Source organism: Solanum verrucosum, unplaced genomic scaffold (genome assembly GCF_900185275.1).
Source record: "Solanum verrucosum unplaced genomic scaffold, falcon-dt-bn FXZP01000258.1, whole genome shotgun sequence".
Classification (NCBI taxonomy): domain Eukaryota; kingdom Viridiplantae; phylum Streptophyta; class Magnoliopsida; order Solanales; family Solanaceae; genus Solanum; species Solanum verrucosum.
Genome location: NW_026019974.1, coordinates 1,768,206 through 1,794,953, shown reverse-complemented (window position 1 = coordinate 1,794,953; position 26,748 = coordinate 1,768,206). Strand labels below are relative to the sequence as shown.

Genomic DNA, 26,748 nt, shown 5'->3' with positions numbered 1-26,748 from the left:
TAGATAAATTATACTAAAAATATCTCAAATAAAAAAGACAAAGACGATCACATCTCAAGTTTACATTCCAGTAGTTCTAATATTACCTTCTCTTTTTCTCTATAAAATTTAGTTTAATATTTAACTTTTAGAAGTTCACATATATTATTTTCTTAATGAATTTCATATTTAACCTAAATATGTTTCATGGCCTCTCTTCTATGAAATTGTGTGATTAATAAAAACATCCTTTTGTTAAAGTAATTACTGATATTAGTATGTAACTTTATTTTAATTTTTTTCATAACCGTGCGAAGCACGGCCAAGTACACTAATTTTATAGAATAAATGTACAAATTTAACCTAATAGATGACTAATTAAACAGTGGAATGGTTGCAAATGGATAAAAAAAAGGACAGATTTCAAGTAATTAATGTACTTGAGTCATTTGGCATGAATTGGTATATTATATGGAGGCCAAGAAAGAAAGGATCAAGACTGTAATCATATTTGACAAATTTCCTCTTTTGGTTCAGTTCTAATATGCAAAAATGCTATTTGAAAAGCTCTAAGAAATATTGACTAGCTCATAATCCCAGGAGTTTGTTGATCAACCCCATGAAAGATTTATTATATGCACAATTCTTGATAGTCGAAAACAGATAGCAAGATTTATTACATGTGTTCACTCAAAAAATAAGTCATTTTTCGTTGCGAGAAAATACTTTCCTACCAAAGAGGAAGAAAGTGTCTTTTATCACGAGGGGTAAAATCATTTTTCTTCACAACTATCTCAACTCATAGCTTCTTGATCATATCACATTCGAACCATCATTTGGATATTATCATCAATCTCTCGAAATACATCAAAACACTATTCATTTCCCCCCGGGCTTTGGTCTAGTAGAAAGAACACAGCTTGTTAAGAGTAGGTTTAGGCGCATATCACAGGTTATCCACTGAATTACGAACCATGCATCGCTACGATATAGGAAATCTCTGTGATAAAAAAAGAAGCATTATTATGAAGAGATTCTATTATGAATAATTTACGCTCACCAATCAAATGTACTTGGAACATTTTACACCAAGGTCTTCATCCCTGCATGTAACTCATCAGAAGCAAACATTAATTTAACCATCCAAAGTTCCGAATGAATATCAATGTTTGCTGTCAACCGTAAGAAAAAAAATATGTTAATTTGGTGATGCTACATTACATAGCAGGGTCAACAATCGAACTAAATAGCCAGAAAAAGAGAATTTGTTACAGAATTGTCCACAGAAACAGGATGAGAGCCAATGCCGTCTTAGTATAGCCATGTTTTTGTTGAGCACCTCCATAGTATGGTTCTATCATGAGCCCAAATCGACAAGTACCAGTTGATGGATCTGACTTTGTGACAGTTGCGAGGCCAGAGAACTTGCAAGCATCATCAAGCTGATTGTTTATCTGGTAGTAGCTGTTGAATGCATATGAAATATTTCCTCGTGCATCCAAACCTCCACAAGATGTCTGATATCCAAGGCTCGTGCAGTCAGCAAGTCCACAAGCATAGCTCATGCTAGGTGCAATCTGGGGGTCATCAAGCTTAGCATTCGGCTTTAACACACACCACTTCCTCTCCAGATACTTCACATTTCTAGCTGGAACTAAGGACCCTGAATTCGTGGTGCCAAGATTTAGCGAGTATTTCGGTAGTCCATCATACGTAAGTATTCCCCAGTGACGTTCAAAATTTCCAGGTTGGATACTCTTAGCATCCTCATCAATCAAACTAAACAGATAGGCATCAACAGGCCCAGGCCTCATAGGGGTGCCTTTTCCTCCGGATATATGCTGCATGAATCCTTGGTTGAATCGCTGTGCAAGTTGTGCATTAGCATTGCGGTCACCATCAGTGGGCCAACCAATTTCTCCAATAATTATAGGCACGTTCCCAAACCCATTCTTCTGTAAAGCCCACACAAGAGTGTCGTGATTTGCATCAAACATGTTGGTATAGATTGTTCCACCATCATTTAGAGGTGTTGCATTTCCATCAAAGAACGCATATTCAACTGGGAAGTTGGGGTCAATATAAAGACTTATAAATGGATAGATATTGATTGTAAAAGGACAACCATTGTCGCTTAAGAACTTGACAAGTTGGCTTACATAGCCATGGATCTCAGCTCGAAAATCACCACCTGATGGGAAAGTGTTGGAGCTCTCATAAACATCTGCATTGAGAGGACAAGTAACCTTTACTTGACTACCGAGGCCAGCTTTTATGAGTGCAGTTTGGATATTTTGCATCGCGGGAAGAGTTGTTCGAAGGTAAGTGCCATTGTAAGTTGTCAAGTAAGGTTCATTTCCAACTGCAACATACCTACACAAAGTCAAAAACAATGTGCATAACATTCAGGTCTAGCTTACTAAATGAAACAAATCTATTCTTTACTTGTTCGATGAAGCTCATTCTATATAAAGCTCCTGGTAACAGATAACGTACAGAAGAATATTATAGAACAGAAAGGCAAAAAAATAAAATGAAGCTAGAAAAACAACAATTTCGGCTACAACCAGTTCAATGTGATTATAGTCACAAATAGCTCACCCGCATGAGGAAGAAATTTTTCAGAAACCAGAGCAGCCTAGTCAGTTGATTTGAATAAAGTATAACTCTTTGGACATGAAAAGATGAAGTAACACACAAAACATCAATGCAAGGAACACTCAAATTGATAAGTTGTAGCTGTATATCTGATGTTTTCACTGATGATGTGCAATACAGGCCCGTCAAACAAATGTAAAAAACTGGCATTGGAGCCACCTTGACTTGTGTTGCAAAAACAACAGAAGGCAAATCACATTATAGATCTGACAGATCGCTAGGTCATATTAGAGCAGAAAAATCAATTTCTTTCAACTACAAACTAGAAAATTTGATAGGGAATGTTTCGCTCCACAGTTGCAGAATTGGCAACAGCTAATTATGCAATAAGAAAAGGAAAATATAGAAACTGTCAGTGTCCAACCATTCACTAATCTTTAGTCAAATTCTAGATTTCTATATGTGGTATCTTAAACATGTTTTGACTACCCAGCTACCAACTAATATTTGCCTGAGGAATTGAGAATCATCAAAAAGAAGCAAACTGATCTCTGTTACTCGTGCATTATGTATGCCACATCATGAAGTGATGTGCAGACCAACTTCTAAAGTTGCACGCTGCCATTTAATCATAGACTTGAACATCAGAGTATTCTATAAGATCGCGTAAATTGAAAATGATTAGAACTTTGGAGGGAACACCAGATGCAGAAATGTACAAAACTGTGTAAGAGGGTCAACTCCTGAGGAGCACTAAAAGCCTCAGCTTTTCTCAATGAGTCAAGATACCTCTACAACAAGCAGATCAATATTGTCACTTTCCCATCACATTTGAACCCAGAAGCAATGGTTGATTGCCATTTCATTCTTTATTACAGCCAAGCATATGCGAGACGACAACCTTCACAATCTAAAGCATTTTCTCCACTTTGAATATGAAAATAACGTTTGCTCATGATGTTTAATAAATAAAGAATGTGTAGCTTCTTCAGTGAGTTGTAAATGAAGTGGAACCAATTGTTCAATATAACGATAGAAATATAGAGATGGATGTAGAGGCTATTCAGGCAATGACGGTTATTTACCTTGTATATTGCACATGGCTATTTTGTTCGGTAGTTGTTTTCTAGTTATGTCTTGTTGAAGCATAATTAAGTAAATAAAAGTGTGTTCGCTCACAGTTTTAGCTTTTAGATGACACGGTCACTCAAATATAAAGAAAGGGAAAGAAGAGAAGAAAAAGATAAGTTTTGGTCATATAAATTAAAGGTATCATTCTTAACACTATTTTGGGTTAATATTCATTATTTTTTCCGAGGTTTAATCTTCAAAACATGAGACTTGACTTTGAAATTCATGGATTTAGCCCAAGAACCAAAAAGTAGAAATTTGAAAATTTGAACCACTTAAACAATCCCAATAAAACTTGGCTCACCTAGCAAGCATACTCATGTTGAAAACGAAATTCTTACACTCTCCTCTGTGACACGAGCGCATTCCACTAATTCTTATAATCACCCAATCAACTATTTCAAGACATGTAATATTCAGAGTCATCAATCACAAACTAAAGACACAAAATGATCAAATATCCAAGTATACAAGTTAAATACCCCAGTGTGTCAGCAACATCTAGATTGTAACTGAGCATAAGAATAGTGGGACACAACCCAAAACAAGGAAAAAAAAAAACTAAATGACTAATGACAGCCTCTACAGATAATTGTCAACAGCTCACTCAGCATAGTCAACAGGAATATTGAAATTCAAGGATTTGCTGTGGTGTTAGTGATAGTATCTACACATATAAGTGGATTTATGAGTCTCATCAACCCATTCCCCATCTTTAACTACCCCCAACAAGTCTTTCTGAAGCATGAATGGATGAGACAATACAAGTGCATATAAACCTGTCATATAATACTGACATGAATCACATGATGCATCATACACAACCAATCAACATTCACGCATATGCAGAACTGGATCATGTCTTATATTAGGGTACAAACAGGTGGGTTGGGCACCCTATGTGCTGTAATCTGACCTTCCATAGATGCCAATGCACCTCATCTCCCTCCTCTCTTTGTAAATCACCATGCCACCCAACTCTCTTCTGGAAAAAATGAAGGGGTCACCGAAAACGAATAAAAGATTTTCACTCACCCCCTTTTGTGTGGTGACATTGGTAATGGGCTGAATTTTAGAGACCCCTCTTCGTAAGTTCAGTAAGTTTCGTCGTGTTTTTTCTTCTTCTCAATAAGACTTGTTGCCAGCTTGTCAGGCCCAATCTTGCTGTCATGTAAGTCAGACCAATAGCCATGGCAGCACCAACCAAAAATCCACCTTGCTTTGTGACTTCAGCGTCCGCTATACAGCTTAGGTTTCGTGAATACACCCTCCTCATACTAAAATATCCATTTCTTAAATACCAATCCATCTTTTTCTTCGAACATTAGGATTGGTATTTCTCTAGATCAAGAGAGAGCAACAAGAAGAATTAGTAGAATCTGGGTCAAATCTGAAACTCAAAAACTCTTCTCACGGTAAATGTATCGACATGTATGTGCAAGTATAGGTGTTGGAGAAGCATCTCATTATTATCAAAAGTTTCAAATTAGAGCGAGCTAAATGGTCCCTTGAGATGAATGGTGCCTAAATGTTATGTCAATTTAAGAAACTCATGAGCTTTGGCAGAGATGGAGTTGTAGAAGAGAAAGGAATGGAGTGAGGACAATGACACAGCAAAATTGATCACTCATATATGTAAGAGCAATTGAGAACAATGCACTATACTCAAGGGTTAGAGGAGTTCATTGGTACCCATTTCAACCTATATTGCTCACTCTCCAAAAATGTTGCTGCATAGTGTCGAATTCTCCAAAAATGCATTACTTTTGGAGGATCCAACGCGCACCCGTCGACATTTTTGAGGAGCCAATGTGCTATACTAAGGGTTAGAGGAGTCCATTGATATCCATTTCAACCTATGTTGCTCGTACTGTCCAAAAGTTTTGTTGCACCAGGTCGAATTCTCCAAAAATGCATTACTTTTGGAGGATTCGACATACACCCGTTGACATTTTCGAAGAGTTCAAGCAACATAGATTTCAACAAGCAGAGGTGTTAAAATAGGAAAACAAAAGAAGGGGTACTTTAACAGCTGGTGCAAGTTTAGGTGTCAATTTAGGTAATTTGTCTACAATATATCACAATATTATTATGAAAAGTTTATATAATTATCCCATATAAGACTAGACATATAATGCACCTCACACATTTCAGTCGATCATATGTAAATGTGCAGGCATCATGCAGCAAAACATATTTGGTATGGAAACGAACTAATACAGTTTCATATCAAAGATCAGCCTAAAACCAGTAGTAAATCTCAATTGGTTTTCCAAAATTATCTTACCGCCATCACACGTTGCCCCCACATATACATGACAGTTGAAACACATTTTCAAATCATTTATGAACATCAAAACAAGTTGAGACACTAGTTTAGGGAAACCAATAAATCAGGGGTTAAGGTCTCTACTTACCTCGACTCGGAACCAAGCAATACCTACTACGTTCCGCTACCATCCTCAATCTCAATAAAGTTTCTCCTATCTACACAATATATAGTTTAATGGCATCAAAATACACCTATCTAACTCATCTTCTAAATTTGTGTCTTGGTCAATGTCAGAGTCAACCCTCAGTCAAGGTTGGTTTAAGATTCCATAGTTCCGAGTTATCTATAGCCTTCTAATCTCAATTCTATGATTACATTCAACATTGAGCTACTTTAAGTGGTTCAGACCCTAAAATTCACAATTGGGGGTTTTGGGGAAAACTCATGAATCTCGATTTCAAATCTCATATTTGGAGAACTAAATATTATACAATCAATGTATATTAACCCAAAAGTATTAGGAAACATACCTTGAATTGCTATGACAAAAACTAGACTTATATACTTCTTTTTCTGCATTCATTTCATGTACAAGCTATGCTGATTTTACTTGATCCCCTACAGTGAACTACAGAGGCTCCTTTAATTTCAAGAAACCTAGATGATATAATATATGTGCACTGAATTCAGACTCCTTAACTCAGAAATCCTTGAATAACACATGAAGTTGGCAAGAGTTCTTGTTTCCATTTGGGCTGAATACATTGATGGCTCTAAATTTGACAATTTTTTTATTTAGATGCTTAATCTTGGCTCCCAACTTATTGTTAGGTCGTCCAAAATGTGCATATAGAACGCATATCTGACAAGTCTAAACAAACTAAAGAGCATAAATGTCATTCATTGTTTTTTTAGAAAGGTAACATTTACTTCTATATATCAACATGTATACTACATCAACGTGTAGTCCCCTCCAAAAAGTTTTACTTACAATGTTCCAAGGATCTTCTAGTTACAGCCAGTAAATGTCATTCATTGTTGATGTGGCAAATGAAATCCAACCAAAAAATGGAACATCAATAAAAGAAAAAAGTCAATTTCCGAAAAGAAAAGAGAGAGGGGAGAGGGGAGGAATTGACCAGGAAAGAAAATTTCCGCCAAGCTTCATGTATCCAGCAACACCACTTTTTTCTGCCAAGGGTGAGAGTGGCCACTTTTTTTCTGGCATGAAATGTTGGCATTTGACAAAGAAGAAGAACAAGGGGCAGCCTATTGAATCTAGAGAAGAGGAGTTAAAAAAAGAAGGCTGGAAATCATCATTTCAGGCAAAAAGCTATGTTGCTCAGAGCCTCAGACTCTTCAAAAATGTTGGTGGCGTGTCAGATTCTCTAAACGTATTGTACTTTAGGAGAATCCGACACAGTACTTTTTGAGAATTCGACATGGATGTACTTTTGGAGAATCCGATACGGGGGTGGCATCGAAAGTAAAGAGTCCACACAACTTAGCCAGAAAAGGTCAATCTTTTGGGTAAAACACTTTAAATATTGGGCAGGAGATACATGACTAGCCATATCACCAAGGCATTTTTAATAGGTATATTTCAATAATATAAGGTATAGAATAGACCGGACCCCTAGCTAAAATGTCTAAATGACAATTTTTAGCAAGTTCAGGGTCTGGCTATTATGTTGCCTCCTATTTATTGTGACAAGAGTTACTTATACTACAACTACAAGATACTTTGAAATGCATTCATGGCTAACATGGCTAACTAGCCTATTGTATAGCAACTTTTTTTATGACGGAAAAATTCGTCTAGGCCAACCTTTTATACCAACCACAACCTCTGAAACTTGGGATTATTTGTCCATCTCTCTGCCCTTCTCCACTTAATTACCAGGTTGGTTCACATGGCGCAGGGCTCAAACCTATTGACTTAAGTCACAAGTCTCTCAACCTTTGCCACTTGATAAGCCTTAGAGGCGATTGTATAGCAACATATTTCGTTCACGTATTCAATGGCTGCTAGTTCACTGGTCATGTCCATTCATATATATAAGCATACATGGGCACTCTAGTGTACCAACAACTTGCCTAATAAATTTATTGGGTTCGTCTTCACTTACAAGTCTTAATCCACCATCTCCTGTAGTCTGCAAGACTTGGTACTTGTTTGTGTCGCTCTTAATTCCTGCACTTCAGTGTTCCTTGGCAAAACACTGAAACTTGATCCAACTAATAATTTAGCAAAGATAACTAGTCCGCAAAAACTTTCTCTAGGAAGATGGTTTTAAAGTACACACTTCCATGCTGTTAGTTGATGTTCTATATCAGCTTTGTCACAGAGTAATTTGAACTGATTTGAAGTGTACTCTTTCCCATTATCAGACCTTAAAGTCTGAAATTTGCAGCCACTTTAATTTTCCACCTTTGTCTTAATTCCAAAACATATCAGCTACTTCTGACTTGAATTTTAAGAAAAAAATCCAAGTCAGTCTTGTTAGATCATCAAGAAATGCAATGTAGTAAAGACTACCATTTAAAGATGGTGTTCTGTGAGGTCCACAGATCTATATGAATAAGCTGAAGCTTTTTTGATGCTCTCCAAGTTATTTTAGGAAAGGGCAACCTGTGCATCTTTCCAAGTAAACAAGCTTGGCAATCTGTCCACCGATTTTGCAATCTTGGTAGATCATTCACAAGTTCCTTTCTTTGCAAGAACATCATACCTTGATGATGAAAATCACCCATTTTCTTATGCCAAGCTTTTGTAGAGTTGTCCGAAATAAAAAAAGTTGTTTGCTCCTCTTCCAAAGGATTGACCTAGAAACATCTCCCCTCCAATTTGACCTTGAATACTTCAGGCCTGATGGATTTTCAATCACGCAAACCTTGTTTTTAAAGAACAGGTTGAATCCTTTCTCCATTAATTGACCAACACTAATCAAGTTTTGATCAAGGTCCAGGACATACAAAACCACTGTAATAAACTTGAGCAACTTGTAATGGCTATGGTGCCCTTGCCTTTCATAGAAAGACACTCGCCATTTCCAATTCTAACTTTCTTTGTCTCTGTGTTCCTCAACTCTTTGAACAACTATTTAACAGATGTCATGTGGTTAGAGCAACCACTATCAATTAACCAACTTTCACTTGAATTAAGACATGTGAAACGAGTTGCAACAAAGAGTTGATCTTCTTATTCTCGATCAACAACTTGAGCTTCAACTTCAAACTGCTGAATTTTGGCTTTACAAATTACAGCTTCGTGTCCCTGTTGATTGCACTTGCTGCAGTTTGCGTCGGTCTCCTCCAACATTTGAAAGGAGGGTGACCATTTCTCCCACAATGCCGACAAGGGGGATAGTTAGTCTTCTTGCTTTTTCGCAAAATTATCAATATTTCCTCCTTGTATCTTCATGTTCTGCTTCTTGTTTTTTCTTCCATCATTTTGATGTCGTACTAGTAGGGCTCTTTCAACAACTCATTCATGTCTCATTACACATTGTTGCTCTTGTGCTTGAAAAGTACTTAAGAGCTCTGCTAATTTTAGACAAGTCCTTAGTATTTTCTAAGGAGGTAACAGCAGCCTCAAATCATTCAGGTACTATTACAAGGATTTTCTCAATGATCCTTGAATCGTTAAAAGTGGAACCCAACAATTTGACACAATATGCTATGTTAAGAAGTCGGTCAGAATACTCCTTTATAGTTTCACTTTTCTTCATCCTTTGCAGCTCAAACTCACATACCAAAATTCAGCACTTGCATACCTCGAATCCATTCATCTCCTTCATACTCAGTCTTGAGATAATCCATACCTCTTTTGCTGATTACAGGGACATGATACAAGTGAAGATGGTGGATGGAACTGCAGTATACAAATATGCCTTTGCCTTTGATTTCATGGTTTTCCTCTCCTTGTGGTTTTTAATCTGTGCCATCGTGGGATTGTTTGTTAAGGGAACAATTTCATAATCATCTTCTACAAACTCCAACAGATCCAAAGCTTCTAGATATGTCCGCATTCTAACTGCCCAGATCTGGTAACTTTCTCCATTGAAAGCTGGTGGTGCCATTGAAGAAAAACTTACTTCTCTGTCCATGGAATGCTCTAAAACAGATTAATGAACACACACAGGTCCCTCAAGACTAAAAAACTCTGATACCAATTGTTGTTTAAATTGAGTGAAAACCAAAAAAAGAACACATGCAGAGAGATAAGCTTGTCATCTCCCTTATCTCAAAAAGGAAATTTTCTAGACTATACCTAGTAAAGAGTGACCAAACCTTTTTAAACCAAGATACTTAAATTGTTTACAACGATGGCTTTTCTTCACATGCAATCCTTCTCATATTCCTGCATAAGCTTATTTGGTTCTTGATGTTTTTCAGGATGTGCTTTTGCTAAGGCTAGTGTATACGCAATATATTTCTAACTGCTAAGAAACTTTTTTTTTATGACAAGGGAAACCCACAGCGGCTATCCTTTTGGGTGCGCACAGTGTAAAACCCCCGCTCCTATGCAATAGCTCGCAAACCACATAGGAGAGGTAACCCACACTAGGCAAGCCCGGTGCGACGAGCTCGACCCAGAAGCCAAACCCCTTGCTTTCGCTGGCAAGGGGTTTCGAATTTGAGACCTCCAACATGGAAGTCTCAAGCCCAAACCACTGGGCCACCCCGAGGGGTAAAACTGCTAAGAAACTTATTCAACAACTTATACTAGAAAGATAAACTACTTAGCTCCCTGCTAAGGAAAGCATGCTTAACTGGGCGCGTCATATCTTGGAGAAACTCATACCATTCAAGTAGTCAACAAAGTTATCAGTGTCACGAACTGAAAAAGGAAAAGTGAAAATGCCATAGAGAAAATTCACAACACAAATTTGGAATCTTGTAGTTTCATTTTTCAACTTTACACAGTGATTTCCAGGTTAGTGACCGATACAATCATTCACTATATGGAAAATGACTGCAGGGAGAACAAGGCAATACAGAGAAGTATGTTTTTAGGCAAATTTTAATTCAACATGATAGAAATAGGAAATTTTTCCATATCAGTGAGATAATATTAGATGTACTACAAGAATCTTGTTTCATATTAGGTAACTTCATTAACCTCACTACCAACCGTGGTTGAATCAACCACTCACTTTTTAAATGTTTTTGGTACCATTGTGGTGAATGATTACAACAACATACCCAGTGAAATCCTACAAGTGAGGTCTGGGGGTAGAGTGTACCGTGTACGCACACCTTACCATTACCTTGTGGAGGTAGAGAGGTTGTTTCCAACAGACGCTCTGCTCAAGTGCAACAAATCGAAGTAAAAAGAAGAAAAAACATAGCAAACTAAATGGTGAATCTTGGTGACTGGTTAATGAAATGATATTGAAAATCAAAACTTTCCATGTTTTGACTATGCTTGAACCAAAACCACATCTCAACAGCAAGTCGAGGCAAACAAAAATGGAAATAGAGCATTCATATGAAACTTTAAAAAGAACAAATCTTTAGAGTAAATGAATGTGAATGTTCACCTGATGTTGACATTGTTATCATTCATATGAACAGAAACATTTTTAGAAACCCATTTCTCAGCAGCTTTCAAGCTACCCATGGTTGAAAGCATATCATTAGGAATACCAACCATAACTTCAAGACCTGATTTTCCCAAAGCTTTAAGTGTGTCATAATCAGCATCAAAAAGTTTAACCTTTTGGATCCCATTATCTTTTAGCATTCTTACTACTATTTCAGGAGGCAAACGATGTGTTGACTGAGTACCCCAGTTAGCACCTATCCCACTCACTGTTGGGGAAAACAATAACAAAGCTAGAAGAAATAACACCCAAAATGATTTTGAAAATGGAAACAACCCCATTTTTTTCAAGAAAGTTCACTTCTTTCCTTTCTTTAGACTAAACAGAACTACGAACTACAATAGAGTTTGTTCTATAACTAAAGTGAGCTGTAAGCTACCAACAGTTGATTCTTGTCTGCAATGAAAAAAGATTCTTGTCTACAGCTCAAAAGTATAACAACTGTATAGGGTAACTTCAAATTCCACCTCCAAGAACAGAATGACAAAGAGAGAAAAACATGATTTTTTATTGAAAAGGAGAGAAAGTGGGAAGAGAGAATAACCCCAAGAAAAGGGTAAAATGTTTCAACAATTTTCAAGCCAAAAGGAACTTTTTCTTCCTTATGGAAAGGCAACAAAAAAAACAAAGGGACTTATCTATACGAATAGGGGATGGCCCAAGTGTGAGTCATAAACACAATGTAGTGAATCCTAATAGCACACTAACCCAGTTAATGAAGATGAAACATAGATTCTGTTATTGGACTCGTTTGGTTGGGCAAGTTATTTTGAGATAATTTATTTTGATATATATTATTTTATTATGTATATGACATAACTTATTATATCATTATAATAAAAATAATGAGATAAATAATTCAAGAACTATTTAATACTCTATCAACGTGCCTGCTTCAGCAAGGCATTTTCGGTAAAAACTTTTAAAAAAGCTATTTCTTCTATTCTACTTTAATTTTATTAGTTCTATAGAGGAGAAGGAGAGCTAAAATGCACTTGTACTTAAGGGTCATCTGGCAGGCAAATATGGTGACGGTCTCATCAATATTTTAAAGGACTTGTCTTATCAACAATCAGAATAGACATAAGTGTTGCACACTCATCTTGCTTCATTTACACGACTGAACATCTTTATTTTTAAAAAAATGTACTTATGTGAAATTTAATAAAAAGTCTTTCATTAAAAGTTTGCTTTAAAATTATTTCTTTGTTGATATTTTAGTTCAAAAATATTTTTATCATTAATATTTTATTTTTAAAATATCCAAATTATTATCTTTGGGAGAAATATTATATTTTTAATAAATATATAAAAAAAAAATCTTTATACATACATAATTTATAAAGAAAATTTTAGAAAAATCTTTTTAACTATTAGGAAAGTAGAGAGCGGTTTTTTTTTCTTTTTAACTTTTTTTATTAATTAAAATGAATTTACCTCATACATTTTTTAAACTGATAACATACGCAATATATACAATTATAATAACATTATTATTAATTTTTGTTTAGATAATGATTAATCATAGTAACCTTTAATCCCTATCACTAATATTTTGGTCCAAAAAAATCTCTTATATTATTTTTGTGTCAAATATATATTTTTTTTTAATAAATATATTATTTTTTCTCTGGAAATAAATTATTTTTAATAAAATATTATTTTTAAAGGAATAAAAAGATCTTGTTAACTAATATGAAAGTGAAAGTAATTTTTTTTCTATCTTTTCTTTTTTATCAATTAAAAGAGAATTACCTCATATACTTGTTAAACTGATAACATAGGCTATATATATATATATATATATATATATATATATATATATATATATATATATATATATGAACTCTCAAACTTGAATGTTGAATTACTATAATACCTCAATTAAAAATACGCAATTTATTATATTTATTAATTTAATTATATTAAAAGTAGATACCTTTTCACATTAAAGGGTTGTGATTTTTTTTGACGGGTTGCCACATTTTCGATGAATTGTGACTTTTCTGAAGGGTTGTGATTTTTCAAAGGATTGTGACTTTTCTAAAGGGTTGTGCCTTTTTCAATGAGTTATGACTTTTCCAAAAGATAGTGACTAATCCGATGAATTGTGACTTTTCTGAAGGGTTGTGATTTTTCAAAGGATTGTGACTTTTCTAAAGGGTTGTGCCTTTTTCAATGAGTTATGACTTTTCCAAAAGATAGTGACTAATCCGATGAGCAATGACTTTTTCGAAAGGTTGTAACTTTTCAGATAAAGCACAATTAGCATCTATCGATACTACTATTTGTTAGCTATAAATAGAGGGATTTCCTCTCAGTTTTATACAACAATTTTTTTTTTTTATGTTTTCTACTCTTCTTCTTCTTAAAAAAACTCAAGGGTTATTTGAAACAGTTGATTAAGTTCGAAATTCGAGGTACCACATAAGAAAGAGTTGGTGAAGAAATTGTAGCAAATCATTCATCAATTCACACTCGTATTTTTCTTTTGATTTTCATGAGTTAACAATGACAAAAGGTTGTGGGAAAAACTATAATAATAAACAAATATGAAAAAAGTCACATGATTGGGTAAGATATTTCAACTTTTTTTTCATCTTTTATTCTTTTACCCTCTAACGAACGTGCTTCTTTCTAATTTTGCTAAAACAACGGGCATCAACGTTATCCATTGAATTATTAGTTTTGATGTATAATCCAATATTTCAAAAATAGTTTTTTCACTTTTACTTATAATATGATAAAAGTCATGATAATAATAATTTTTTAATAGATGTGTAAGAAAAAATGAACGGAGAAAGTAAAGTGTTGGTGGCAAGATATTTCAATCAAATGGAACACTATATGTAAAAGGGTGTTTAATACTTCAAAAAGCCTTAAATAACTCTAATTAATCAAAATAAACCGACCCCTAACTAATCTAACCACCCTAGGAATTTACCACATTGCCCCTTAGTTGGCCGAGATTGGACAACTTTTCAGTGGTGACCTACGCCCCTAGACCTACGGACCCTAGGTGGGCTCACTCCTCGTCCTGCAGGTCCGTGGTTTGGGTCAGCAACTCAGCATTTGGGGCCCTTGACCTACGGACCACCCCTACGAGGCGTGGATGGACCTACGGGGCGTATGTCCCATCCGTAGGTCCTTGGATGTTTGACAGCTTTTGGTTTTTGGGCAGCTTTGGGGGTTAGATTTTAGGGTCCTCCTCAAGAACATTTTGTTGGTCCTTGGGGAGCCGTACCTTGATGTTTAACCCCTCAACCTAAGCTTGGGAACTCATTTTACAACATCAAACCCCACATCAAACTCAACAACACACTCGTAAGGCTCTAGTTTTACATACTAGTTTTCCAAGTCATAACACTGACGGACCTGGTCCACAAACTGTGGTCCCACCTACTGTCCGTCCTGGTAAGTCGTCGACTGGCTTCAGAGGTTGGGAGCTGGGAGGTCAAAGGGCGGCTCGCCGAGTTGATCGGCGAGCCCGACTTACTTCGCCGAATGCCCATTTTACAGTGCATTTTGGGCGACTATAAATACATTTTTGAACATTTAGTTTAGTTCTATAATCGAATGTTTGGACATATATTATTGAATTTTCTTTTTTAGTCTAGAAGAGTTTTCTTTGAAGTTTCTAAGGAGACTTGAAGGTTTTGAGACTCAACTTGGATATTTCACAAGTGGGTTTCAAATTTTCTTCGAATTGGAGCATTGTAAAGCTTGAATTCCTCTTACCCAATTGATGGCTAATTGATTTGGTAATAATTTTTATCTTTTTATGATGTACGGCTTAAACCCCAATTCTTGGGGTGTGATCATGTGATTATGAACTGATTTAGTTTATGGGTATTGGTAATTGTTAGTTTAAATTCTATTTAAAAGTGAATTTAATCATTAATTGTGGTTTAATTTAATAATTGTAGTTGCAAATGCAGTTCTTTGTTTGTGTTCTTGGCTTACTCGAGAGAGAGATTTTAGAACTAAGATTATTGATTGATGATTTGTGGGTATTGGATTGAGCTGGATTTAGCTCGAGAGAGTAAATCCTAAACCCAATCCCACACATTTAGCTCGAGAGAATGAATGGATTAAGGAGTGGGTTGCTCTTAATTTGCATGTTTGTTGATGTTCGAAAGAAATCACCTGATTCGGAGTAATTGTTTGAGAGAAAATTACTTCCTTTATAGTCTAGCCTACTCACTAATATCTAGCTATTTACTAATAGTTGCAATTACCGATATGTCTATATTTGCCTATAATCGATCACATCCCGAGAATCTATCTCCTTATTGTTGTTTAGAATAGTTTGTGACTGTTTGTAGTTGATGAGTCCAAACCAAAATCCCCACATTTGACACTCGTGTCAACCCTATAATTTAATATGTCTTTTTCTAATAATTTCTATTCATATGGCTGATTAGACCGCATTCATACTTCTTAATTAAATTTAAAATATGTACCTCTCCTTGTGGGATTCAACCCGAACTCATTTAGTTGGGTTTTATATTGATTTACGATTGTTTTCACCTAGAATTGGATGAGGTATGCTTGAAATATTTAAAATCAAAATAGCATCGCTGTCGGTGAGTGGTCTGGTTTGAAATTCTTTTGGTGAAGTTGAATTGTGTTGTTTTTAGCCATAGTTGAATCTACTTACTTTTAGTTTTGGTTTTGTGTTGCTTGTGTTAAAACAAAGGAGGAAATGAGCGTCAAAGAAAGTAATGGTAGCCAAGTGGGCCACCAATATGACATTGGGAATCTCAATGATGTCAATGGCCCTCATCAGATGGGTGGTGTTGGTGCCATTCGTTTACCTCCGGCTGAAGGAAACGATGTGTTACACATTACAAGCACCATGTTGCATCTTTTACAATTGAAAGGTTTGTTTGGTGGGCAGGCTCATGAGGATCCCCATGAGCATATTAGGAATTTTGTTGATGTTTGTGGACCGTTCTCCTTCAAGAATATATCTCAAGAATCGGTCCAGCTGAGGTAGTTCCCATTTTCTCTAATGGGAGAAGCATGCACGTGGCAGGCTGAGTTGCCAAGAGATGCTATCACTTTGTGAGACGAGCTTATTACCGCATTCCAAGAGTGATTCTTTCCCCCTTCGAAGATGATGACTCTTAGTGACAACATCCAAAGCTTCAAGCGTTTGGAGGGTGAGCCAATCCATGAGACTTGGCTAAGGTTTAAGAAGATGTTACTGCAATGCCCAACTCATGGATTGCCCGATAATGTGTTGCTGCAATACTTCTACCGAAGCCTTGATTCGATGAACAAGGGAATGGCTGATCAACTTTCTCTGGGAGGTTTAATGCAACAACCTTATGTGATAGCAACCCAACTCCTTGATGGCATGACCAAGATTAACCGGTCATGGTACACCTGTGAAAGATCAAGTCTCTCCTCTTACTTATAAAATGACAAAGGAGCAGAATGAAAAAGATCAAGAGAGAGACCATAACATGGCAAAGATGATGATCCAACTGGACATCTTGTCCAAAAATGTCATGGGTGCTGGTACGAGGAGTGTTAATGCTTTCGGTGTTGGTGGTGTAAACCCCGAAGAGGTTAAGTTTGAAGCGTTGTACAATGAGGAAGTGAACTTCCTAGCCAACCAAGGAGGTGGTTATCGTGCAAACTACCCAAGGTCGGGTGGTTATCAAGGTTGGAATAGAGATGAGGGCTGGAGAGATCGTGACAGAGAGTGGCGTGATCGTAACGCCTCTTGGAAGGAAAGAGAAGGGGAGAAGGATAGGTAAGTGCATACCCATGAGTGTCAAAAGCCCAATGATTATGAGGGTGGTCGTACGAAAGACATGCTCTCATGCATTCTAACCAAGGTTGAAGGGTCTGATAAAGTTTTTAAGGAAATAAATGACGATGTATCGACTCTCAACCAGACGGTGACCTCTCATTCCGTCTCTATCAAGCAGTTGGAGACCCAAATGGGTAAAATTTCGTCTCATTTTAACCCATGACAACAAGGGGGGTTTCCCAGTGATACTATAGCAAACCCCAAGAATGAAGCTTGAATAGGTATTTGTGTCATGCCATGATGTTAACTAAGGCGCTTCTTGGGATACAACCCAAGTTTTAATTGCTTTGTGTTTGTTTTTGAATAATGGGTGTTGATTGTGCAGGTTTAAAAGTAGAATGTGTTTGAAAATGTGCAAGTTGGCGAGCCAAGAGTCCAGTCGGTGACTCGCTGAGTAGGTCAGCGAGCCCAACTTGGACCGCCGTTGGACAAGCAAAAATAGCAGGTGAGAGTTTGTAAAACTCAGTGGGCCTTGATTTTTATCGTGACCAACGACACCAACCTACGGTATGAGTGTCTACTATCATCGATAATATAGTAACCCAACTAAAGGTTGGGGTCGTGTCCCAAGGGAGTGGTTTTGAGAATTAATAGAAAAATTAAGTTTTAACTAGTCGTAGCTAAAGACATTAACGATTAAAAACATTGTAAATTAAAAGGGGTGACACAAAGGTGTCAAATATCAAATGGGGGTTTTGTCACAAGTAGTAAAAACAACAAAAATAACAAGAAAATCAAGTATGGGGATAAGTTCTTGGGGTGTGACCGCAATAAAGTTGAGATAAATCGTTGGGTACATGCTTTTGATAGGAAATTTGAAAGATAATAGGGACTAGGCTAAGCTTTAGATGGAAATAAGTTCCCTCTCGGGCAACTTACCCCGTTTCAAATGCATTCCTCTCTGACACCCATTTGCCGCTTGAAGGCCAGTCTATGCCTTACCCCACTCACTCTCTCGAGCGGAGTGTTAGGATATGGGACTAGGGCTCACCCTCTCGAGCTAAACCTCATGTCGACCCACTCCTTAGGCCATCAGTCTAGCGATCTTGGTTTTGTGACCTCCCTCTCGGGCAAGCCAAAAACGCATGGGTGGTTTTGTATTTGAAACTACAAACCCATTAAACTAAACCACAACCACTAGGTGAAATCACCATTAAAATACATCTAACCTATCAGCAAGCAAGACCCAACAACAATATCAACTTATATTTGCTAAATCACACCCCAAGAATGGGGTTTTTTAGCCACACATCAAGCAATAACAAAATACACCTAAAATGATACTAAAATCAAATGGTTATAAGGAAGTAAACCTATATTAAAGCAAATGAAGAAGAATGGAGAAGACCCACTTCCAACTTGGGAAAGATGAAATCCTTCTTTCTTCAAGTTTCCCAAAAAACCCTCTCCAAACTTAAGAGAAAATATCCAAAAAAATACTATTCTATTTTGAAAATTAAAATAAATGTTCGATTGTTTAAAAATTAATTACAAGTTTAGTATTTATAGACTTTAGAAAATAGTGCTGGCGGATCTTTGGGCGAGGTTAGTCGGAATCGCCGATTCGCCGATTCGCCCTTTGGTGTAGTTCGTCGCCGTCTTGTACTAGCCTTCAGCATCGTCGTGTTCTGTGTCATTGGGTGACATAGTACTGCTTCGCGGAAATATTCGGCGAAGCGCCAACTACTCTTTTCATCGCCTTTTTGATCCTACTCCTTTAGGGCTTCGCGTACTGGAACAAAAGGCGGAGTGTGTCCTTTCGGCGAATCGCCAAGCGTGCTTGGCGATGCTCAGGCTTCAACTTCTTCGTTCTTTTCAGCCTTTTTGTTCCTATTTGTGCCTAAGTGTCCATGCTTCCACTAAAACTTCAAATATCTGAAACTTAAGTGTTTTCATCAGATATTTAGAATAAATAAGCATTTGAGGATAGTATTTCTATTAAAATAAAGCCTTAAATGATTCCAATTTGTGGGCTCATCAACACCCCCAACTTAAACTTTTGTTTGTTCTCAAGTAAAACTCAAGTTCAACAGTTCAAATAGGATGTGTCAAATAGGGCTACACAAGAATAAATCATGAACATGCATAACAAAACTCAAATTACTCGTGCAAATATCAACTGTGTACTCAAAGATTTAAGTTGTGACACACCATTACCAAAGATTCTCATGCTCGCAATACTTGCTACTTGTGCAAGTTCAAGCTCAACAAAAAGTATCCAAATGCCCTCACAAAAAGAATGATTCCATATTCAAACACAGAGATTAATCAATTCAAGATCAGGAATCAGATGCAACGCTCACACTCAAAAAGAGGAACACAATGCATGTTTTCACCCATAGGTTTGGCCTTATTTTCCAATTGATCTTCGGTTTGGCTCACTCAAAATCAAAAAGATCTTTCTAAGGCTTGTAATGGCTGAGTGCAAAGGTATGGTCATTTAGGCTCAGTGACTTTTCATCCTCGTGAGATGTGGTGTTCTCAAGGCATTCCCTTCTTTTTCTTTATCTTCTAAGTCATCTTTTTATTCATCTCCATGATTGCTTGGAAATCCAATTTCTTTTGTACTTTATTCCACATTTTAAAAAAAGGTTTCCATTGTTCTGCAACACCATGGGTTAAGGGGGACTTTTCTTGCACTTCTTGATTTCTCCTTTTCCTTTTCACCACACCCCCAACTTAGGCTTTTGGCCTAAGTTGGCTATTCACTAAATCACAAATCAAGAGGATTATAGGTAGTGGGTCAAGTAAGGTCTAGGTTTCATCAAGGTTCTTCCAAAGAAAGGTAAGGCTCAAAGGGTGTTCAAGAGGGTTTCACAGGCTCACGGGTAGGCCACAAAAGAGGTATATGTCAAATTTGGGTCACACTCTTCAAAATTTGTCTAAGATCAATTCAAGAGCACACCTTACTAAATCAATCAGACTAACATGGAAAATTCTAGGTTTATTCATGCAAGGTTCAAAGTAAGCTCATCACACAAGGCATCGAGACTTGAGTCAAACAAAACCACCCACTTTTACTAGTGTGCAACGGTCATTACAACAGAATCAATTCGATAAATGGCTAATCACAACGTGATGCAAAGAGTTTACATATTGTCTATGCAACTTCATTTGGCCTTATTGTAGCCGTACATTCATGTTCATTCGATTGTAAGCACTATTTAAGTCATCGGTTTTGATCAAAATCGAGACTCAAAATTTTTGCAAAAGAACAACCACATTCAACACATGAGAGGTGGCACAAATGTGCAAAAAATTCAAAATTTTTCAGAAGGGTCAAAATCATTTTGCAATAAAAATAAGCGGAGCCTCAAGCTCAAACATCCACAGAAAGGCAGTGTTAACACAATTTAAAACAGAACACCCTAAGAATATACACAAAACACAACTATCAGCACAAAAGGTGTGGGCCTCACCCCACCACAATTAAAAAGTGATTTTCCTCAAATGCGAATAAAAGTATCCAAAACTAAAAATAAGTAAGACAAATAGAGAGGTAAAGAAGTGATCCTGGCTATGAGGTTGCTCCATCTGTCAGAGCGGCATGGTTCTTCTGCGACTTTCGTGTGTAGACCTTCCACAATTTTAGCATTAAAAGAAGGCGAGGTGGGGACGTTAAGCGAGTCGTTGAGTAATTCAACAAGCTCTCCACAACATTGCTAAACAACCCAACACACATATTTTCAACCCAATTTCTCGAATGCTTCACAACTACCTTGTTTCAACTTTACTCAAGTGCCATCCAATTTCTGCGAACTCGGTAATATTAGTCTGAATCACCAGATCAGTTGATGTGTCACCGAACATTCACTTATTTCACCGAGTTTTACAAAACTTTCTAGTAAACTTGGGAGTTCAAATGGCGGTCGCCATCGAGTTTGCCAACAGAGTCGGCGATGCGCCAATAAGTTCACATGCTCGCCGAGTTTTACAGGTTTCAATTTTGGAGATAATTGGTATCAAACGGCAGATAAGGTCGAGTTAACTGACCTCTTCAGTGACTCGCCAATTTGTTCTGTTGCTTGTCACCTTGCACTTTTCGAGCACTTTTCACGTTTCAACCTATACCACAATACAACATTATTTTACCAATACATAAATATAAAATATTAAAGGGTTTTGGGTTGCATCCCAAACAGCACCTTGGTTAACGTCGCGGTACGATGAAAGTTAGCAATTATTCTTCATCCTCTGAGTCCCCCATGTTGTAATTAGGCTAGTCCTCCGCAAATGGTGGGTAATGACATGCTATCAAGTGGCCAATTTGAGCATCCTGTAGCTGAATAGTCATGGAGTGAGAGGCTGATGCTTCGTTTAACATTTCAATGTTCTCCTTCATCTAATTCAACATCTTCTCATGCGCCTCAATTTTTTGTTGAATGAGTGACATAGCTTCATCATCCCGCACACCTCTCTGCTTCTTCCCATATTTACACTCTCGAAGAGATGAGTGCTTTTCTTTTTCCATGGCTTGTATTTTTTCAATTCTGTGACTCGGGTGGATAGAACATCCAACTAGGTGACTACTGCGTCCCATTCCTACTTTATTTTTGCTTCTTTGTTGGCTTCTACCATGCCATCAAGGAGTTTTGCTACAACTTCATAGGGCTGGTGTAGCATACCGCCCTCGCACTGTTGATCAACTATACTTCTATTCTCGGGTCTTAGACTCCTATAGAAGCACTCCAGTAGCCCCTTGTTCGTCATCCCGTGAGATGGGCATTGTTGTAACACATCTTAAAACTTCAGCCACATTTACTGAATTGTTTCATCCCCTATCTATTTAAATGTCAGGAGGTTATCCCTGAGGTTTAATAGTTTCACAAGGTGATGATCCATGTGATATCCATAATGATTTTCCATCCTTAGTTCCTGTTCTGATATTCAAACTAGCAAAACAAAACTACAATTTAGATTAGTAAAACTAAAACAAGGAAGAATCAAAAAATTCTACTTAACTAAGAATTCTAAAGTGACACCACTCCCCGGCAGCGACGCCATTTTGTTTCTTATCGTTACCAATGATACTAACCTATGGTACGAGTGTCTATAATCGTCGATAATATAGTAACCCAACTAAAGGTTGGGGTCGTGTCCCAACGGAGTGGTTTTGAGAATGAATAGAAAAATAAAATTAAGTTCTAACTAGTCGTAGCTAAAGACATTAATGATTAAAAACATTGTAAATTAAAAGGGGTGACACAAAGGTTCAAATATCAAATGGGGGTTTTGTCACAAGTAGTAAAAACAACAAAAATAACAAGAACATCAAGTATGAGGATAAGTTCTTGGGGTGTGACCACAATACAAGTTGAGATATATCGTTGGGTACATGCTTTTGATAAGAAATTTGCATAATAATAGTGACTAGGCTAAGCTTTAGATGGAAATAAGTTCCCTCTCGGGCAACTTACCCCGTTTCAAATGCGTTCCTTTTCGATACCCATTTGCCACATGAAGGCCAACCTATGCCTTACCCCACTCACTCTTTCGAGCTGAGTGTTAGGTATGGGACTAGGGCTCACCCTCTCGGGCTGAACCTCATGTCGATCCACTCCTTAGGCCATTAGTCTAGCAATCTTGGTTTCGCGACCTCCCTCTCGGGCAAGCCGAAAACACATGGGTGGTTTTGTATTTGAAACTACAAACCCATTAAATTAAACCACAACCACTAGGTTAAATCACTATTAAAATACAGCTAACCTATCAGCAAGCAAGACCCAACAACAATATCAACACATATTTGATAAATCACACCCTAAGAATGGGGGTTTTTAGCCACACATCAAGAAATAACAAAATACACCTAAAATGATACTAAAATCAAATGGGTATAAAGAATTAAACCTTGATTTAAGAAAATGATGAAGAATGGAGAAGACCCACTTCCAACTTGGGGAAGATGAAATCCTTCTTTCTTCAAGTCTCCCATAAAACCCTCTCCAAACTTGAGAGAAAATATCCAAAAAAATACTATTCTATTGTGAAAATTAAAATAAATGTTTGATTATTGAAAAATTAATAACAAGTTTAGTATTTATAGGCTTCAGAAAATAGTGCTGGCGGATATTTCGGTGAGGTTAGTCTTGCACTAGCCTTCAGCATTGTCATGTTCTGTGTCATTGGCCTACATAGTACTGCTTCACGGAACTATTCGGCGAATCGCCGACTGCTCCGTTCATCAACTTTTTGATCCTGCTCCTTTAGGGCTTCGCGTACTAGAACAAAAGGCAGAGTGTGTCCCTTCGGCGAATCGCCAAGCGTGCTTGGCGATGCTCAGGCTTCAGCTTCTTCATTCTTTTAAGCCTTTTTGTTCCTTTTTGTCCCTAATTGTCTATGCTTCCACTAAAACTTCAAATACTTGAAAATTTAGTATTTTCATTAGATATTTAGAATAAATAAGCATTTGAGGACACTATTTCTATTAAAATAAAGCCCTAAATGAGTCAAATTTGTGGACTCATCAGGCCTATAGACGAATCGGGGACTCGCCAAACAGGTCGGTGGGCCAGATTTAGTTTGCCGTTCAGACCCCCAAATTAGTTGGAGGTCCTGTAAAACTCGGCGCACCGCCGAGTGGTTTGGTGAGGTAAGTCACCACTTGGCGCATCGCCGAGTGGTTTAGCAAGGACGACTAATACCGCCTAAAAGGCCACGAACATAAAGGTTTTAAAAGGCCAAAAGGTTTAAAATTTAAAAAATCTTTCATATTCTCTCATTTCTAACCCCATACACTCACACCCGCACTTCATATTTCCCAGATTTTTGCTATTTTACTTGCATTTCGCTCTTGATCTCGTGTTTGGATTTGGATTTCTTTGCCGCCTAGCATTTCAAATTCATCATTCGGCATTAAAGGTTTGTTTTTCGAACCCCAAACTCTTGATTTGTAGTTGAACTCGAATGCATTCGGTAAAATCTTGTTGTTGTGTGATGGGTATGTTGAAATCGTAGTTGATGTGTTAATTTGCCCATCGTAGTTTCAAAATTGCGCCTAATTGCTTAAATTGTTGATTTCCCGAGTTTTGTGCTTTAAAATTGATCATAAATTATTGGGGTGCGTAAATTTTTGTTGGGTCTAGTTGGGTGAAGTTTGAGTAACCCCCAATTGCGCTAAATGACTTACTTTGCCCAATGATGGAGCATTTGATGTCATTCTTATGGGCAAAAGTTGTCTAATGGCCAATTTTGGCCAAATCGGGGGAAGTATGAGTACCCCAGGTGGCATGGGTCGAATGGGTCTGAAATTTGGCACGTTGGGCAATTTAGCAAGCTGAGTCAAGCTCGCCAAAGGGCCCTGTGCATCACCAACTGGTCATTTTTCAGGAAAATTTTCAAGCCAATCTTTTCAGCGAGCCCGATTTAGCTTGCCAAAGTGACTCGGCGACTCGCCGAATGGTTCGACGAGTTTTTCTACAACATGAATTCTGCAACTTCTCTTGAAATTTTTCTAACTCTTTTTGATGTGTTTTGCAGATATGGCTAGGACCAGTTGGGACGAGAGTGGCATGCCACCCCGCAAACGAGCACGACCTATCGTAATAAATGAGGGAGCAACTCTTTCCAACAAAAAAGGAAAGAAAACACCTCTAAAGGGAGGTAAGGTTAAGGGCATTCTCCGGCAAATATAGTGATTCCAGCACCACCAGTTAAGGGTCCTCCTCCACGGCTACTCAACAAGCTAAAGACCGAGGTACTGATGACCATTCTTGAAGAGAAGAGATTGTCCACGGACGGTGTGGTGGACAGGTACCCTCTTGTGTGGGGAACTCTTCGATTCCACAAATTCGACATTTTTACCAGGCCTTGAGGACTATACATCCCTACATGGGTTAGAGAGTTCTAAAATGCCTATGGTGATTTAGTGCCCCAGGGAAAGAAGAAGGCCAACACCTTCAGACCAGTGACATCTATAGTGGTACGGGGGAGAACAGTGGGATGCAACATCGATCATACCAATGTTGTACTTGATAGAGCTATAGAATTTGAGCATGAGTACGAGGGCTTAACCACAATATAGAGTCTGGATGACCTAAGAAGATGGTTTGCTCCCCTCATTTTTAACACCACCCCGAGGTGGATTAAGGCTGAAGCACCAATTGAGAAAAATGATTTAAATATAGCAGCCTGATATTGGTTCGGGTTGGTCAGCAGTTCTACCATGCCCTCGAAGAATGTGTCCATCATTCGCCACCCAAAGGTGGCCTGCCTCGGATCCATCATCGCCAAAACATGGCTCAACTTGGGGCTAATCATAGAGCAGGAGATGGCCATGAGGGCCAGACAGCGCCAAAATTCCCTTCCTTTCCCATTAATGATAACAAAGCTATGTCAGTGGGCTGGAGTCCGTCGTGATGAGAACAGGGACATTGAGGTCACACCTACATCCTCCATAGATATCCGGTGCATAGAGGCTGAGTACACATGAGATAAGGTGGATAGGAGGAGAGCACCTCTGGTGGATGCATTTCAAGAGGTTGATGTTGATTCTATACCTGCAGAGGTATCTTTCCCTACTCTGGCCTCCGGTCCTTCAGGTACACCTGCTACCACTCCTTCCCAGACCCCAGGCTCTTCTTCTGCTTCCTAGCCTACTAGGATCACTTAGGCCATTCTTCTCAAGATGGGGCACCTAGCCCATTCTACCGATGTGAGGGCTTCCCGACTAGAGGGTGAGGTGCCTTGGATGATTGAACGAGCCATCTTAGCTTCTTTGACATCCCTCCGGACATCTATTGATGCTCTCACAGTAAGAGTAGAGACTTGTGAGAGTTGACAGGGGGTTTCTTCCAAGGTTACGACTTTGAAAGCTGAGGTTTCTGATTAAAGGAAAGATGTGGACTATCTAAAGTCCACAGACTTCACTTTACTGTTTGAGTCAGCTGAGGCTCCAGGTGTTTTGGCCGGTTCTGATATGCCTCGGGCTACCACGAGAGATGAGCCTATAGATGATGTGGCTGCTACTGAGTCATATGCGGAGACGGATGAGGAGCAGCTTGATGCTTAGGTTGCCTCCCAAACAACTCCTTAGTTAACGTCGTGGCATGACGCAAGTTAACACCTAGTCCTCATCTTCGGAGTTGGCCATGGTGTAACTAGGCTACTCCTCGGCAAACGGTGGATAGTGACCTGATATTAATTGGCTTATTTGGGCATCCTGTAGCTGAATTACCATGGAATTGAAGGTTATCTTTTGATTCGGCATTTTAATGTTTTATTTTATCTCTTTCAACACCTTATCTTGTTCTTCGATCTTGTGTTGAATGAGTGCGAGGACTTCTTCATTTTGCCCACTTTCCTGCTTCTTTCCCTTTTCGCATTTGTAAAGGGGA

At 37.9% G+C, this 26,748-nt stretch overlaps 1 protein-coding gene across 1 annotated transcript; it reads right to left on the bottom strand.

Annotated features, from left to right (window-relative positions):
- Positions 1–999: 999 nt before the first annotated feature.
- On the bottom strand, positions 1,000–12,181 carry LOC125817289 (glucan endo-1,3-beta-glucosidase 6-like). Its single transcript, XM_049496832.1, has 2 exons — positions 11,527–12,181; positions 1,000–2,352 (listed from the first exon to the last, which is right to left on the bottom strand). Exons 1-2 carry the CDS (start codon positions 11,868–11,870, stop codon positions 1,248–1,250), a joined length of 1,449 nt encoding a protein of 482 aa, XP_049352789.1. The 5' UTR covers positions 11,871–12,181; the 3' UTR covers positions 1,000–1,247.
- Between the last annotated feature and the right edge of the window lie 14,567 nt (positions 12,182–26,748).